The sequence below is a fragment of the Orbilia oligospora genome, assembly GCF_000225545.1.
Source record: "Orbilia oligospora ATCC 24927 unplaced genomic scaffold scaffold00004, whole genome shotgun sequence".
NCBI lineage: Eukaryota > Fungi > Ascomycota > Orbiliomycetes > Orbiliales > Orbiliaceae > Orbilia > Orbilia oligospora.
In genome coordinates this window covers 1,297,845-1,316,090 of record NW_011645561.1, presented here as the reverse complement: position 1 = coordinate 1,316,090, position 18,246 = coordinate 1,297,845, and the positions used below count along the sequence as shown (strand labels likewise).

The following is an 18,246-nucleotide window of genomic DNA, read 5'->3' as shown; positions in this document are numbered from 1 at the left end:
AAAAAAAAAAAAAAGAGTAAAATATTGATAAAACTTACGTAATTTCCGCTTTTGATAATCTGCATTCCCTTGAGCGTATTGCTTCCGTACACAATTACAGCAATCATGAATAACACCAAGCTAGCACCATCGAATAAGGCATTGCTTTCGCTGGGTTTGTAAAGCTTGACGATAAACGCGGCAAGGCCGACCAAGATGATAGCATGCAAGACACGACCGATAAGCGGAGGCGAATCAAATAGCATGTTGTAATGAGTTTCGATATTGGAAATCATGGCCGGCGTGAGCGGAGTAGAGGTCCAAAGTAACGGGAAGTCATAGGACCAGTTGGTGAATAGGATGCCCAGGAGGAAAGACGTCGCTAGAGGTTATTCGAGTTTCAGTTAGTATTGCGTAATATTTTAAACATATACACACGCACGCGATTTCGCGACGGTATATATAAGTATAGATATGGGATTATTGATCGGTACATACGGCAGACGATGAGATATGTCCAGAAGGATGATGCGCCTAACATTTTGACGGGTAATCCGGTCGTCGTTTACTATATTTCGAGATGTCTACGGTGGGGTAGTGATTGTGAGCGATTGAGGGGCTGTTGAGGTTGTAATTGGGGCGGGCGAGATGATACGATCTGATACGATATGAGATGATATCACCAATCGCTCGACTAGCCACGAGTTCCGAGAATTATATAATACGGACCAACCAGTCGACAATCAAAATAAAATTTTAAAAAAGTAAGGATAAAAGACGACGAGGGTCACGAAAGGATAGGATGAAGTAAAGAAGAAGAAGAACAAGAAGAAGAAGAAGAAGAAGAAGAAGAGAAGATGCCAGATAAAACAGACCCTGCCGGCATCCCGAATTTTTAAACTGTAGTAGGCATTACTCGTACCGGGGTCACAGCAGCAGGTCCCTTTTCTAATGCATTGCTAGGCATCCAATTGTCTCGACGGCCGCAGACAGGTCCATACGACGCCGCAGGAGAGCAGAAGAGCTAAGCTCGAAACCGGTCTTGTGTGCCTTGGCGGCGACAGCCTGCTTCCTTCGGCGAACCTGCCTGTTTGGATCCACCGTTAACGTTTGATGTTTGACGGTTACATCATCTCATTGCGCTGCACCGTACAGGTACCGACATACTATACTACCTAGTACAGATCTGGGGAGAAAGTTGTGATATAATTTGACATTTAGGTCTAAAATAATGTCGGGAAGATGGTGGTTTATAATCAAATGAACTGGTATCAGTTTACATTTATATAGGATAGACAGGTACAGGGTAAGTTGTGGGTATGTTGTAGAGATAAGATGTCACGGATCTGGGGAAAGTCGCCTTCACGTGCCGGAAACACCATGCTAACTACACACACATCCACCAGAACTTCCATCTGATATACCTTCTTCTTCACACTCCATTTTCATTGGATGCCCGGTGAACATCCGATCTCCCTCGTCGCCTGACTTCTTCTCTTGCATTCCACCTTCACAAGCCAACAGCGGAGCTGCAGATAGAGCGCCCCGCTTCCGTTCGTTCTCCACGATGCGTCGGGCATCAGACACCAGCAGCATGCACTCAGATGCCGAAGACGACGACAGTAATGGCTTCCCAGACTCCGACGTCTCTAGCAGAAGTTTCCTTCATCCGGATGACACTCCAGGAACCAACAGTTCATCGAGCGGTCGGCGCCGTCATTTTGCAACAAAAATAGCCAAGCATTACCAACGGAGTAAAGAAAGCTTAAAAGAAGCTCGCGAGGACCTTAAGAACAAAGACGAAGAAGGGAGGCCTACAACGTTTGCTGCTGGTCCTACGGAGAATATCATCTCTTACCCGGATTATCGCGACTTTAAATCCATCGGTGGATTTGCAAGTGGGCTACAGGACAAATTATTTGCGAAAATGATAGGAGGGATATTACCGGCTGATGCTGTAGAGCATTACTCCGGGGCGGGGAGTGATAAGAGGAAGGATACGGAGAGACCACAGTTCAGCGTTACGGTGATGTCTGGGAATTTTAGGCGATTTAACCAGAGGTACTTCTTTCATCCTTTCTTCTACTCGCTGAAGGAGAATATGACGTTCTAACATATCTATACTACAGAATCGGCGTCGTCTTCGTCCTCCAACATCGTCTAATCCGCCTTATGACATGGCGAAAACCAACCCATACACTCTCCGCCCTAGCTCTATACTCTTTCATCTGTCTAGATCCCTACCTCATCGCCAGCGTCCCACTAGCCGCCATTCTACTCTTCGTTATGGTCCCAGCATACATCTCCCGTCACCCACCAGCTCCCTCCCGCCTCCCAACAGACCCATACCCATCCCGGGGACCACCAAGCGCCATCCCACCAGAAGTCAAAGCCGTTTCCGAATTCTCCAAAGATTTCTTCCGTAACCTACGTGATCTACAAAACACCATGGAAGATTTTTCGGCCGCCCATGACCAAGTAATCCAAATCCTAGGCCCGCCAACTAACTTCTCGTCGGAGACCTTGAGTTCTGGGGTTTTCCTTATCCTATCTTTTATTACTTTGGCATTATTTATAGGTGCTAGACATGTCCCCTGGCAACCGGTGATGTTGGTAACAGGTTGGGGGATAACCATACTCTGCCATCCTAGCATGCAGCAACCGATCCAAGATGCACATAAACAGCATGTAATCCCCAGCGAAAAACGAGCTAGAAAAGTGTTCAAGCAATGGGTAGCAAAGGATATAATCCTTGATACGAAACCGGACGAACGAGAAGTCGAAATCTTTGAATTACAAAGAAAGGATTCGAACGGCGAATGGGAGGCATGGATGTTTTCTCCACTTCCTTACGAAAAGTTATCAGCCGCGAGATTGGCGGGTGAAAAACCAAGGGGGACAAGGTTTTTGGAGGATGTGATACCACCGAAGGGATGGCATTGGATGGATGAGAAATGGATGTTGGACCTAGCTAGTAAAGATTGGGTTGAGGAAAGGTATTTGGAAGGTGTCGAGGTCGAGATTGCGGAGGAGAGGTGGGTTTATGATATTTTGACTGGGGACGAAGGGTATAGAGGCACTGGGGAGTGGAGGAGGAGAAGGTGGTTGAGGACGGTGAGGAGGCATGTGGTTAATGATAATGGGTTCATTGCGTATAACGATGATACGCATATTGCGTTTTAGGCGTCACTCTCTTTTGGATGTTATGAACTTTTGGCTTTTTATATACCTAATTACTTACCTACTGATACATAAGTGTTCGAGTTAGCGGAACGGGCTTAGCAGTGCCGTTTATTCAGTATTTCGGATGATAATTGAGGCGCTAAATCTGAGGCTGTTAAATGTTTTAGTAGCCATCCAAACGGCAATGCCACAATATGAGGGCACTATACTGCCTCGGGTCCAAAAGCTATTACAGACCTACCGTATGCATCGTATCTCGTAGGTCATATAAAATTTCTCGTAGGTCATATGAAATAATTACTAGTATGTATACCGGCAACTCTCGATTTCGCGATAACCAAAAAACCCCACAAACCTGTGCATAATTAGCTTTGAGACCACCAGATGCCAGTAGGCAAGCTACTCGTGCAACAGAGATCAGTTAGCTAATCAGGTGGAGAAAAAAGGGAACCCTTGAAAAATTAAAGATATTATATTATTCTATTCCATGAGCCCAAGTTGGATTTTTTGAGTATAGCCAGGGTTAGGCTTCCAGGTCTGGGTACGAGGTAAAGGGTTAGGGTTTTAGGGTATATTCAAATGATAGGGTTTTCATCCTAGGTTTTGAGACTTGTATTAACGGTTTGGTCGGTATGAAATAACATAATTTGGGAGCCCATACAACGTCCTACGATCTAATCACACAATAACTGGTCGTGAAAACTTTTGCCCCAAGGCCAAAACTGACGATCTGAGCGATTGCTGATCCATTGGCCATGGGTCAATGAAGGATTCCTTTGGGAAATAAATGGATCGTTGCCCCCTGACCAATCCTTGATGCCTTCATATAAAACTTTCTGAATTATTATAGTCCTATAGCTAGTGCAATATTGGTTCTGATCAACAACACTGTTGACCTGATTTTACAATACCGTCGAGTAGATCGAGGATTCATCTATCGATGTAATGATCTGGTCTCGAGATCATGGTGCCAATGATGTAGCTCAAAGCCGAATGTATGCCAGTCACTTAAGTGTCCATCTATGAAGCTGAGGAATAAGATCTCGGGTCGGCAAAGTGGCGCAAGAGAGCAGTTGACATGATAAACTCATGCGAACCTAGATATCCTCAACTTTGAAAGTACACCTTGTGTTCCATGATGGTGTCGTTTAGTTACAAAGGTATGGTGACTTTCTTCGAATTTCGTCGTAGACCTGATATTAGGATCGAACTTTGGAGGATCGTTTTGGCTGAACGCGGGTATTCTTCAATGTCACGGAATTTGGATTTGGTCCAGCAGTATCGATATTAAGACCTTGATCAGATGAGAACTACACCGCCGGACAGAATTTCGACGGTGAACATTAATTTGAGCCGGTCTAATTATAATTGAAGCCCAAACGAACGTAACTCGAACTTGGGAGGACCGGCGCCGGTAGCCCAAAACGCAACATGATTGCGTGTTGTGCTGCATACACGCATCTGATATGAGAACGCTGGCGGCTGGCGCCGCAACATGCGTATATGATAGCTAGTAGCAACTAACTTACGGTCGAGGATTGAGCGTGGTTAAATAGCAGAATTCAAGGATAAACATCTTTTCGATAGATTCACGGGCTGAGTTTTTTCCGTCCAAGCTAAGCAAGATGCAAAAATCGGCCTGGTGTGTGCCTCCCCGCGCACTATCACCATGCAGTGGTTCCGCGCAGTTCGTTGTCAGTGGCGTAGTTGACAAATGGCGGAGCCTTGCTTGCATGATCTGGCCTGCATATATAGACGGCTCAAACAATTCGAATAAAACGAAACTTTAGAGAACTTGGGCGTAAGGATCAGGGAGCCATAGGCCTATATTTCTAGTCGGATCCTCTGATTTTCTTGTGAGCTCGTTCAGCTGCGGACCATTTACCATTTTCCACGTAAAAAATCGAATTAATCGAATTCTTGGACGACGACATTTTGATCAAAATTCAACATTCTGGACTCGAAGTTTAGCTGAAAGGGGAAAACCATGACTTTTAGTCTAATGTTACCGGAGCCACCCGTTGATGACCCTATGGGTCGGGCCTTTTTTCGATACGAGAAATCGCTTGATGGTGAAGAACGGAAAAAATACCGGCGTACAGCAACGACTGCAGAGGACCTTGAACGTGAAGTGACAATGCTACAAACCAGACACAAGAAGCTCAGCAAGACACTCAAAATCGCCACATGTATTGAGCCACTTGTTTCATTTTTACAAAGGCACAGCGATTCGGTGGACACATTTGTGCAAGCCAATCCTTTCCCAGCTGCGCTGGTATGGGGAAGTATCAAGGTTCTCTTGAATGTGAGAATTCCCTAATCTTGAAAAAATCGAAAATCAATTGTGGCGTCTAACTCCGAATCTCGCAACCTTGTAGTTTGCCTCATACCATATTCACTACTTTGAGAGTCTGGTGAGGATGCTCCAGAAGTTGGGTGATGACCTTGAAATTTTTCGGGAATATGAGGATATCCTAAGAAAATCTATTCCCGTGCAAGAAACCCTAGCCAATGTTTACCTCGATATCTTTGTCTTCCTTGGCAAGGCGAAAAGGGTCTTTCGAAAGAGAGGTAAGGGCTGCCCTCTGTCGGTATTTTCCTATTGGTTCGTAGGATCCCGAGTCTCTGCAGCCTTGTGGCTCAGCTACGGGCGGGTATGATATCAATTACATCATGCGCATGCATCGATCAAGCGACACCATGGATGTGATACGCCAGCCTCTTAGATATCAACGAAGCAATGGCAAATATATATATACTAGATACACGTTAGGGTATTAATTATTTTGGTTATAAATCTAGGGTCTCTTCTCTTCGCTCGAACACTTTGGAAATCATTCGAAGGAGACTTCGGGAATACAATTGCCAGCTTCCAACGAAACAAAGAAATTCTGAAAGAGAGAATCGGTGTTCAAAGTACAAGAGATTTAAAGAATATTAAGGAAGGAGTAGCTCAAATACAGAGTACCCCTCGGCAAGTTACGCAAAACATTACCAATACTTACAACAATATGCAATTAGTGACCATCGAAGGCGGTCCGGTAAGTGTTTCTAATTGCAAACAAATCTTCTTTTTTTTCTTTCCTTTGACATGATTTCTAACCTTATTGATGTACCTAGGGTGCACTAGAGGACTATCGAAAAAAAGTCATGGATTGGGTGTCCAGCAGCGACCCAGGCGTAGACTTCACTCGAGAATCTCAGCGTCGAGTCGAGTCATCAGGACAATGGCTCATTAAACATCAGATCTATCGAGACTGGCTTGCATCCCCCAAAAACCGGCTTTTGAGAGTTATAGGGCGCCCTGGATCTGGCAAAACCGTCATTAGCACCACAATAATCGAAAACCTACAAGCCCAACATCCCAAAATTCTAGCTCGACCAAACCAGATACCGTCTTGTACCGCCTACTTCTACTGTTCAAAGTCGACCGATCAATCTCAATCCACAGAGGTGATTTTCAGTGGACTCATCAAACAAATCCTGTCGCGGTTCGAGCAACTACCGAAATGCGTTATCGAATGTTACAAGAAATCCTGCGGGGCAGGTAGAGCGTCGTTATCCACCGCAGATGATCCAGAAGCCCTCATCAAAGCTCTAGCCGAGGAGTTTGGTACCCTTTACATCGTGGTTGATGGCCTCGACGAAGTATCCGAGCGCGATACTACGGTAAAGGCATTAGTAAAGCTTACCACGACGATTCCTAATATCCAAACCGTCTTACTGAGCCGAGAAATCTATGAAATGACAAGGGAGGATATGACTTCATACCCCATTATCAAACTCGACGGGCTGAATACCAGCGAAGACGTTAACAGATTCATCCAAAGCAAATTAGATGATCTCAAGGCAGGGGATTCGACCAAGGACTTCCCGCCAGAAGTCTTCACCCAGATATCACAGAAGGCAAACGGAATGTTCTTGTGGGCCAGCCTTATGATGGAATCATTAAAGGGAGCCTACAGCGTCGAGAACGCACTTGAAATAGTATCTTCAACACCTGAGAAGCTCGAGGGATTCTACGACCAAATAATGATGCGGCTCATTAACGGACTTGGATCGAATAAGCAATCAATGCTTATAATAGCGAGAAAAGTTATAATGTTCATGTGTGCAGCCTCTCGTCCTCTTCGATGGACTGAACTGTTGTGCATGCTCAATACGTCTGAAGAAGGTGTAAAAGCAGCTAACATGTTCCAGTCAACAGTCTTAAACACCTGCAGCCCGCTCATTGAGCAACAGCCAGGCACAGATGTGATAAGATTCGTCCATTTATCCGTCCGGGAGTTTTTCTTGGACGCTAGCAAGGCTACGCATCTGTTGATCAACACTTCTGGATTCCCTTTTCTAGAAGTCGATGCCCACATGGATGTTGCTAAGATCTGTCTGAACTACCTCCTTGATGAACGCTCTGATGATAAGTGGCGTGAAAAATTGGCAAAGGGAGCAGAAATCCCCTCCCTTAAAGAGTACGCATCTAAATTCTGGGGATCCCATATCATCCGTTCGACATATGACGAAAACCTATCTAGGAAGATGCATATTTATCTGTCAAAACAGTCAAGGCGTGTGGCTTGGATTTCCAGTCAACTGTTTAGAGAATCTTCAGGGTTTCCATTACAGCATCTCATAAAAACACAGAAACAGTTACACGAATGGGACGTCGGGGCAAATTCTGCTAGCGATAAAGTAAAGAAGGAGCGTCTGGATTGGATACAAGATGTCGGACGAGTTTTGATTGATATCGACTCAACCGATGAAAAATCTAAGGACCAGCTTTCATCGGGAAAATCCCGGATTACATATTTCGAAAAGCTTATGGTCATCAGAGATTTGTCCCGAGAATACACAATCCGCCAAAGACTCGACGAAGGTGAGAAGTGGATGCAGGAAGCGCTTCAAAAGAGACGGGATAAATACGGAGAAGAACATATTTCTACCGTATGGTTGTTGAACAGTCTTGGTATAATCTACGACCAGCAGCACAGAGTCGAGCTTTCCGCCAAAACACATGAAAAAGCCCTAAAAATACAAGAGAAAACATGGGGATCTAAGCACTTGGAGACTGTGTGGACAATAAACGAACTCGGAAGGGTATACCGACACCTGAAAAGATACGACGATGCAGTCAATATGCACCTCAAGGCGTTCGAAGTTCTCAAGGAACTTGAACCGGACAACCACTTACAACTTGCCTGGACGCTAAATACTCTCGCACGAGCATACCGCAAACAAGGGTCTACCGACAAATCACTTGAATGTCACAGGGAAGCTATAGATTACCAGAAGGTATCACTCGGAGAGGATCACCCGCATGTTCTATGGGCAATAGCCGATATTGGTCGCTGCTACAGGGACAAAAAGGAACTTGAAAGAAGTGCTTACTATCATCGCATATGTCTCGAAGGGAGGAAAAGGGTGCTCGGAATGGATCATGCGGATACGCTCTGGGCAATGAACGATTTAGGGCTTGTGCTATCCGAGGACGGACACACGGAGGAAGCAAGGAAGCTGCATGAGGTAGCTTTGGAGGGACAGACAAGACTGCTTGGGGAGAACCACCCGCATACTGTTTGGAGCAGAAAACAGATCGAAAATTTGGACACGGCATGGGAAAAGGTGGATGTTAATGATGTCGAGTGAGGTGTTCATCGGAGTTTTTAAGGTTTCAGTGTTTTAGGGTTTTGCTTTTCGTGATTTCAGAGGGGTTTTCTTTCGGAGTTTTGTTTTTATTTCTATTTTGATGTTTTGTGAAATTTGCGAGCATGACAGTGGTACCTCTTACCATCAATCGAAGCCAGTTAGTTAGCCGTAGGTTCGGCATATATCATATCTGCATTCGAATATTCCTGAACCAGATCCTTGTTAATATGGAACCCTTGAAGTTTCCAGTGGCCAACCTGTAATAATAATACGTAGAATTGTAAATCGTCGACTCCATAAGTATACGTATCTACGGAGCGACTCCATAAGTATACGTATCTACGGAGTACCTGGTTCGCGCCGGATACGAGGACGATAACATAATATAGCTATAGTACTTCAGACCTTTGACCAGTCTTCGGCCTCACGATAAGGCGCTTTGAACTCAACCACTCTAGACCTTGATTTCGGCTGCTATTCCTGCAGAATCAAAGTTTTTTCTAGCCGCTAATGTTAACACGTGCCATTAATCTGATATTCGCCCTGCTAAGCTATGCATGAGCCAGATACCATGCCATGCGGCCCCTCTGTGGATCCATATCCAAAATGCAACAGCTCTTAGCTCAACGCAAATTAGTCTCGACACAGACTAGCTCCGATATATTAACCTTTGTTAAGTTTATGGGTCGGGACGTGGCGGGGTTGAAGAGAAGCCCCCGCTGGATGTTTAGTATGCATGGTTTGACTCCAAATTTCCTAGTATCATCTCTGCATTTGGACATAGCTTGTGGGGGATAGCTGAGCTGGCTTGCATCCATTTCTATAGAAGCCCTCAGAGGCTGGAAAATTCCGACGATCCTGGTGGTTGCATGCAACTGCCTAAAGTCAGCCGAGATCTATAGCTACTAGTATCCAAATACACTAGATACGACGCCAAAGCTTTGCTGCAGGGAGAACTCAGGAAATCATTGCATCCTTCGAATTTATTGTCGCACGGAAAGAAATCAGCTTGTAAGCTTGTGAAGCATGCGGTTTCATATGTATCGTACCGAGACATGTCGACAGCTCATCGTCCGGACCTGGATACCATGCCGCATATATCGAACGTCATACTTTCCCTATGGCGACATATCCGGATATACATCTCCCCCTTTCCAGTTAAGTACCTTGACTAGTTAGTCGACCTTGCGCCTCGTGCCCATAACATCGTTATGGGGCATATAGCTGCAGCTGCAGTTGACAAATTGGCATGCTGGCACCACACAACTGTCCTAAACTCAATTAACCCATCACTTAACTGGTTAGAAAAACTTAAAAGAAGAGGGCGATGCATGAGCTGGGTCGTCCCTAAGTGTTCGAATCCTACAGAGTTCCATCCTGCAGCATTGCAGCAGCAGCATCTAAGGCAGTTAAACGAGAATGTTCTTCACATATACATAATGCAACAAAGCGCAACACTCGTGAAGCGAAGGCTGGCCCGCCTCGCCGGGTGGGAGGCACGCTAGTACTCTAGCTTATCTCACCCGATGCGGGCAACAAAGCCTAAGGATCTATGTGAATCATCGGGATACCTACAAGCGAACCATATCGAGCTCGTAGATATCGATTCGGAGCGGGGGGTCTACACTGCGGGCTGACGAGCATATGAGACCGTCCTAATATATATCATCCTTGATACCTACAGTGAAACACAGATGGTCACCATCGACAAATATTTCACATCACATTATCACATTATGCCCATCATATCACATTTTGGCCACTAGGTCATACAGAGCCACGTTTTTGCCTTAGAAGAAAACCAATCCTCTTCACATATTTCCTATAGCCCAAGCTACAGATACCCAATCGCCAGAGCTGGGCAAAGTCACGATGCCTGCACGCGATCTCGCAGAAGATCTTGCCAAGGCGATCTTTAAACGGCTTCCTGGAAAAATTGCTAAATCCCAAAATGTCGAGTTTTTGGCTGAGAATTATCTCTCCAAAGAACCATCTCCTGGTTTAGATCCTGAAATTTCTAGAGAGGTGCGGCTAGAAACCATTTTTGATCGCTATATTAGAGATTTGGATATCTATCTCCCAAAATATTTGGATGAACTCCTCGATGAAGAGGTTAAAAGGATACCAGTACTTCCTGAAGGAGTGGAGGTAGAAGAGGACGAAGAGGACGAAAAGCAAGAGAGGAGCGAGAATGCTGATTTAGAGTGAGTGTCATCGCATATTTTAATATCCGATTAATATACATACTAGGATATAACTAATTATTTCGGGCTTCTTATAGATTGGCACCTGTACTTCATGAGAAAGACAGCGAGTTCAACTCCCAACCTATTCTACATACTACGAATAATCCGGGGAGCTTTTCGAGCCCGGGTACCCCTACAACTAGCCCAGCACCACCCGGAACATTAGATTCCCTTACAAATCATACTCCCGCCGGAGACTTCCTCACATCTTCGAATAAGAGTAGACCACAGAACAACCAAACCACCCCTGGGTTAACGAAGGAAACCTCAGAACAGAATTCTACACCCGGCGGCTCGGGAAATTTCAATCAGGCTTCAGACACCGAGTTTAGTGACTCAGATAGCGCTTTCTCTTCACGACCCAGTTCTGCGGGAACCTCTGCAACAAGTCTATTTGACCCCTTTGATTCAATCCTTGATGCTTTGCCAAAAACAATTGAGGGGTCGCCAAACCAGAATGACCAATCTGGTTCCACAGACCAGCCTCTTCTATTCCAGACTACAAGTCCGGTAGAACTCCCAAGCACGAAATTTGGCGCCGACTCGCAGTTAGTGGGGCAGGCTCCTCAACTGACTTCGAATACAGACCTGATTGATCCCGTCAACATCATAAACCAAAATGAAGTTCACACGCCTGTCAACTCTGTGGCTGGTCCATCAGAAGCAAAGAGTTTTCCTGGGAGTTCGAATCCAGACCATGAGAATGAGATTGCAAAAAATGATTTGAATCAGCATAGGCCTGAAGATAATCCCATCAATGAGGAATCTTCTTCCCCAGTTCCTCTACCAGAAATCGGATCTCCATTCGATCAGCTTAGTAGAAGCACTACTAATACTACAAGCACTCTATCTCGTCTTGGGAACACTCAAGTTCCTGGGTCGACACCTGAAAATTACAAACCAAGGGGTCAATCAGAGATCCTGAATTCTAAAACCACGCCAATTGGGGGGGCCTCCGCTCCGACAAGCCTAGCACCAGAGCGACCTTCCCTACAGCCACAAATTTCTGGGTCAGATAGCCCAAATGATAGCTCAGATAATAATTATCAGCGAGACCCAACTTCGACAGAAGTAAAATCAACTCAGCCTAAGGTCTTAGGTAGCCCAGACCAATCTCTTCCCAAAGAGCAACCCGAGACCATTTTCTCCCCAGCACTCCCAACCCCGGAGATGGTGTTCGATAAACCAGGGCTCTGTTCTCCACTATCTGAATCGAGTGCTGAGCCAGATGATGATGATGATAGAACCCTCAGTCCCAGTTCGAAGACACAGATCTCTAGAGCCCAGACACCCATTCCTATCGGAAAAGCAACAGGTTTGGGCCTGTTAACTCAAGACTCTACGGAACTTCAAACACAGCAAGACCCAGTTTATATTGTCGGGTCAGACCAAGAGCCTCTTTTCACGCCACCCTACTATCAGGATGCTCAGGTATCTTCACCCCAATTCTTAGATAACCCACCATTGGTGGTGCCTCTAGGAGAAGAGAGGGTGCTCCCAGCTGCAATTCAAACATCCGAGGAAGCAGGCTCGACATTAAACTCGGAATGTAATAAACCGACGGGAGGTCTCGGCGTCAAAGACTTGTTGAACATTAGTCCTACAAAGTCCCTTGAAACCCCCCAACTACCCTCGATTCACAATATTACTGCGGGAGGTACAAACCAAGAAAGTTTAGATAGGGAAGGGGAAGGTAGCCTTTCAAGTAAGGAACTTAGAACAGCGGCATCGCCTTTGAATCCATCAAACCTCGAACCCTCGCAACCAAAAACACCAAGTCAAAAACAAGTCAAAGGACTATCAGCGTTAGCAGAAACCATGCTCGGAAAAACTCTAGTTCCTGCTAAAGCTCAGGTTGAAGGACTGAAGTCCGCTCTACCCACTGCGCCGGTCCCTGAACTCCAAAACTTTCCTACATCAGATCCGGAAGCAGAAACACCATCGGTGACTACTGTTTCTCCAAGCCCAGGGGTTTCAGCTGACTTTGATACCAACGATGAAAGCCCAAATAATAAAGATTTGTCCTCCGGGCTACTAGGCAAAATTTCTCTCAGCAATATTCTACCCGATTGGCGTTTAAAAACTCCTATTCTACCGAATATTCTACCCCAAATGCCAACGGTCTCTTTGTCTTGGATAGCTCCTGTATCACTTACTTCGAGGTCCGATCTCACGGTCAAGAAGAGTTTGGTAACAGACGAACATACAGCTATTTTAGATGGTTTGAAAGGAAATCAAGTTGGCTTGGGCGTCCTCCAAGGAGAAAATTCAGATAGTGAAAATAGTACCGACGAACTTTATGAAGACACCATCTTCATTCTACCTCCAACTCCAGGCGGCTTTCCACCCATGGAGGAACTTTCCGAGGAACCAGTCACAGAAATCCTGGAAATGACAACCTCAGAACCAGATAATCATCCAGATGCATCGTCAACCGAACCCCCTCCAAGCGATCTATGGGATCAAGTAATATCTTTGCTGAACACAATAATACTTCAAGCATGGATACCCTACTTCGAGTTTGTCAGCTACTTGACGTTTTCGTTCAAAGCTCTTAACGACAGCCACACAGAGTTTCCAATATTCAATTCCCTTATTTTAGACTCCTGGACTCCTGGACTAGAGCTGCTTCATTGTATAATATCTTTACCACATTTGTTGCCGGAGCACATCGTTCCAGAATCAGACCGCTTCACTCAACCTTCTATCGAATTCTGGATTCCAGTTTTAGAGGCTGTGGACCATATTTTGGCAGCCCTAACACGAGTTCCCTATCACCTTCTTTTCTCTTTATCAACCTACAAGTCACTCGCTTCTCTCATACTCGAGCTCTCGTTTACTATCGGAAATTTACGATACTCTTCTCTACCGCCTGAGTTTGTTGCTCAGTTGACGGAAATCCTGCCCTCCTTTCCGATTACATCTTGGCTTAAACTTTATGAAGAGGCATTTTCGTCCCTTTTCCAAAAGACGGCAACGAAAGACTCTCCTGAAGAAAACTCCCTGGACCCTCTTCCATCTTCTTCATCTCCCTCGTGCCCCCACGAATCCTTTTCGGTCTGCACCTGCCAAGTTGTCAAGTCATTTTCACCCCAAACAAATTCCGAGTTTAACTTTTACATCGGGTTTCGGTTCAATCCTCAGCTCTTGCAGAAGGCTGGATGTGCCAATATACAATGCTCCTATTCCCATTTATATCTCTACTTGATCCTTCTTACATGGGTCACTGAGCCAGCCTACATTGTAGGCTCTACTAAAAGCTTTGGGTCTAACATCTCCCTTTCTCTTTCTATCTTCCTACCAATACTTCTTCATTTCAAGTTTTCTCTAGGGTTCCCTTTATCTGTTCTTCATTTATCTTACTCGTCTTTGAGACTTCTTCGGAATGTTTTGGTGTAAGGCCTGTCCTGTCGGGTTTCATTTTATTTGTATTGGATATTATATATGTTTTAGTTTGTGTATAGTTTGACAAGTCATGCAAAGAAGTTGGATTAGCCTTTAAGCTTTTCACGCTACTGTACTTGGGTTCCAGTACCAAAGAATCAATATTATATATTATCTACATGTATGCAGGCGAGTGTAGGTACCTGTACTTCTAATTATATATAGAGGTCGCTGCCAAACAAGGGCAAGGATTCACCCTTGATACACTATGCAATAACGTTTGCATGAGCATCCCATGTTGCTAACCAATAAATAAATTGATTGATCAAAACCTGGTCAGGCATCATGCTGGAGAAATTTTACTTTGGTAGGCTTCATATCACTCTAGAAAATTGCGAATTTTTCGTTATTTGCTTGCATGAATATTCGAATAAAATACAGTTTCCTCCCATTTCCATTGCAAATTCCCTCTGCAAAGCCCATCTAAGGCCGAAGCCGACCTCTACACATTTGATATCAATCGTATCTCCGTGGGAGTTCCTACAGCGTGCACTGCGCTTCAACTTTTGAGCGTACCTCAAGCGGGTATAGACAAAATCCTAGCCAAAACTCCCATAACATTCATAACTAAATACTTCAAACAATAACGAATATGAACATCTCCTAGTCAGTCTATTTAGTCTGCTGGCCAAGAGCCGCGAGGAAGACTTGAAGTAACTAAAAGATACCCATTAGCTCATATATTCAACCTTTCGCTCCTGAAATTTCCAATATTTCACCATCCTTGAGATGGGATGAGACTTACCTTTTTTGCATAATCCTTGTCATTTTGGGCCTCGCCCACTATCGCAGCTCGCTGCATTATAGCCGAGTTATCGTCCAGTCTATCCATATTACAATATACCCACTCCCTCAGTTCTTTACTCCTTTTAAGCCCGGAAAGGAAAGCGTGGGCGTTTTCATCGCTGCCAACTCGAGAGATAATGAAAATAACAGATGCTTCACCATAGTCCGTCACCTCCCTAGATCTTTTGCACCTGAGAACCGCTTCTTTGAAAGCATCTTCAGGTTCCCCGAACGGCTATAGGCTTTCGTCAGTATAATCATAGAATAAAGAGTTATCTATATGGGGATTTAAACTTACCTGCCCATCTGTAATCACCACTACAATCAAAGGCTTCACGAATGTACCATTGCGAACTTTATCCATTACCATTGGTTGAATTATTTTTTCCTCGAGAACCGTCCCTAATTGTGTCCAACCACCCCAGATGTCCTCTACCTCCACAAATCTTCGATAAATTACGTCCCTGCTCTTCATATTGTCCCAGCCACACCAGTCGTTTTCGTAATTTAAGAATCGAAGTGATATTCCAGATGGCTCAATGATAGTTGCCATCTCGGAAATTCTCCCAAGGGCATCTTTCAACGGAGTAACACGGTCCTCCATCTTTTCGTTACCATAATACATCATTGAGGAGCTGTCATCTAGTGGCTCGAACCATCTTGTTAGTGTCTAGAACCTATGAGCCAAGGGGCCGGCAAAAGGAATAACTATTGAAAATATACGTACCGCACAAGATCGCAAAATCGTACAATGCGAGTTTCGTGACCTTCTTCGCGTCTTCAGGAGTTATATCATACTTCTTCATTATGTCTTTCGCCTTTCGAGCTGCAGTTCGCATCATCTCTTTAAAATTCGGGGTGTTGGGATCAAGAAGCCCCTTGAAATTTCGCCGAATGAACTCCTCTGCATATGCTGCATACTCCTGTTCTAGATCTTCCTGAGGCGGGAGACGATGTGTCATATCGGGCTCCTGGGCCCCGTTGTTGCCATGGACCGACGACCCGGCGCTTGTTTCAGAGCTCTTTGATGATTTACCATCGTTCGAAAACACAGTTTCGACTTTTGTGCTCATTGTATCGTTGCGTGGCAACTTATTAGAGGGAATCTGTGAATCCGCATGTCCAGATTTTGACGTGTCCCCAGTGTTAGGAGATGCGGGTTGATTCGCTGGAGCTGAGGGGCCGGACTGGGGCAAGGAGCTTGTAGCACGATTATTTACAGGGATAGATGGACTCGGTGTACCCCCTGATGGAGGAGATACGTGCGGGTTAGCTTGATTTTGAGGGTCTGTAGTCTGATCATGCCCCGGATTAGGGGGTGTCGATGTATTCCCAGGAGCAGTGGGTGTAGTTTGGTCCGCAGGACCGACAGGATTTCCTTGGCCTTGTTCACTCGTAGAACTTGCAGGTACTGATGCCTGGCCCCCAGAAGTTGTAGGAGCAGGCGGATTTGGATGCGTACTCGGCGCGTCTAGAATAGAACAACAGTTAGTTACTTAATCTCATTGTTGGACGGTTTATAAATTATCTTCACATAATAAAAAGCCGACTTTTCTTACCTGTTGAGCCGTCAGCGGGCCCAGAACTAGAAGCATTCTGTTTCTGCCTCTCTTTCACAATTTTCTTCTCTTCCTCTTCAACGATATTGACAGTCTGCTCGAAGGTTTTCGGGAGGTCTCCTTCAACTTTTTGAGTCAGTTTATCAGCCAATCTTTCTATCATTTCCTGATATTCCTGCTCAGACTGTGCGCTATTGTACAAATCCTGTAATTTCGTAAGGTCGTTTCTGTCATAATTGGCAACATGTGCTCTGATAAAACCCTGGATATTTTTGACCTTGAGAAGCTGCGCCAAATCGTACTCAAGATGCTCTTGGCTTTTTTTCCTTTTCAACGTTGGCTCCGGCATTTTGATATATATTTCAAGTTAAATATATAAAAAAATTAAAATATTTAAAATTGGGGAGAGTCTTAAGTTGGTGTATGTAATTTTTTCAATCGACAATTATGTCTAAAAAGAACAGGCAATGCGCATGTGGCTCAGAGTCTCGATCGAAGAAGCCCCAGGCCTCCTCAATTGATCAAGTACGTTCGATACTGCTATTGCGACTTTACAAACAACATCGTGGGAGACTAAGGAGATATATATCCCACCATATGACATATATTCGAAAATAAAGTTCAGGAAGACCTAAGTCTTCGAGTCTCACAACCAGTTGCTTGGGTTGCTTCAAGGATCCAATATCCCTAAACGTCGTGCGGTAGAGAGTTCCAGGCGTACAATGACAGCAAGTACTTAAGTCCCATGGGATAATCATGACCAAGTACAACGACTATTCACTCGCAAAATACAACACGGGCAAACTATTCCCCCTCCTTTACGGCGGGGTATTGTCAGGCCTCATCGACAATCGAGCTTAGAAAGCTACTAGCTGAAGCTCAATGACGTGGACGATTGGAGGCATTCGACGTGGTCGAACATTGCATTGTGCATTGAGCTGCATGCAGCAAAACGCAAGCAAGGATTCAAAAACTGAAAAGACTAGACCCCGCCCTGCATCGCCCCACCATAATGCGTAGGATATCCCCTCGAGGATACCATAGTCTCGTCCGAAGGATCATAAGAGCTAAAGTGAAAATAATTTTGCAACTTTATCACGGGCGTTCTGCGAGGACAACGGACAAGTTTTAAACTCAATTCAACGTTCAAGAAAAACGCTCCGTTCAGTACGAATACGCATTCTGCCGAAGTAGGCGCCTTGAAAATCCAGGATAAACGAATGCGAACCATAGAACAGATGCAAGAAGAGTGAATGAATGAATTGAATGAATTGAAACTACGAAAATATGAAGTGGGACTGAGACAGATGTATTCTAAATTCCAACGGACTTACTGATATATAGGACAACAGTACCCGTAATCATATAAGTACTTAGACATAAAGCGCCAAACCTAGTGGTATACT

At 44.8% G+C, this 18,246-nt stretch overlaps 4 protein-coding genes across 4 annotated transcripts; 3 read left to right on the top strand and 1 right to left on the bottom strand.

The window, feature by feature from the left end:
- Window positions 1–1,546: 1,546 nt before the first annotated feature.
- Window positions 1,547–3,162, top strand: AOL_s00004g384 (uncharacterized protein; the record flags this gene model as incomplete). The annotated part of the gene is made up of 2 exons (XM_011119034.1): window positions 1,547–2,040; window positions 2,109–3,162. The coding sequence occupies 2 exons, from the start codon at window positions 1,547–1,549 to the stop codon at window positions 3,160–3,162; spliced, it is 1,548 nt and encodes a 515-aa protein (XP_011117336.1).
- Window positions 3,163–5,149: 1,987 nt separating this feature from the next.
- On the top strand, window positions 5,150–8,805 carry AOL_s00004g383 (uncharacterized protein; the record flags this gene model as incomplete). The annotated part of the gene is made up of 4 exons (XM_011119033.1): window positions 5,150–5,467; window positions 5,541–5,733; window positions 5,965–6,203; window positions 6,283–8,805. The coding sequence occupies 4 exons, from the start codon at window positions 5,150–5,152 to the stop codon at window positions 8,803–8,805; spliced, it is 3,273 nt and encodes a 1,090-aa protein (XP_011117335.1).
- A 1,872-nt stretch (window positions 8,806–10,677) lies between these two features.
- Window positions 10,678–14,424, top strand: AOL_s00004g382 (uncharacterized protein; the record flags this gene model as incomplete). The annotated part of the gene is made up of 3 exons (XM_011119032.1): window positions 10,678–11,009; window positions 11,087–14,294; window positions 14,383–14,424. The coding sequence occupies 3 exons, from the start codon at window positions 10,678–10,680 to the stop codon at window positions 14,422–14,424; spliced, it is 3,582 nt and encodes a 1,193-aa protein (XP_011117334.1).
- Window positions 14,425–15,107: 683 nt separating this feature from the next.
- AOL_s00004g381 (uncharacterized protein) lies at window positions 15,108–17,189 on the bottom strand (the record flags this gene model as incomplete). Its single annotated transcript, XM_011119031.1, has 5 exons — window positions 15,108–15,152; window positions 15,241–15,516; window positions 15,580–15,923; window positions 16,009–16,752; window positions 16,841–17,189. 5 exons carry the CDS (start codon window positions 17,187–17,189, stop codon window positions 15,108–15,110), a joined length of 1,758 nt encoding a protein of 585 aa, XP_011117333.1.
- Window positions 17,190–18,246: the final 1,057 nt, after the last annotated feature.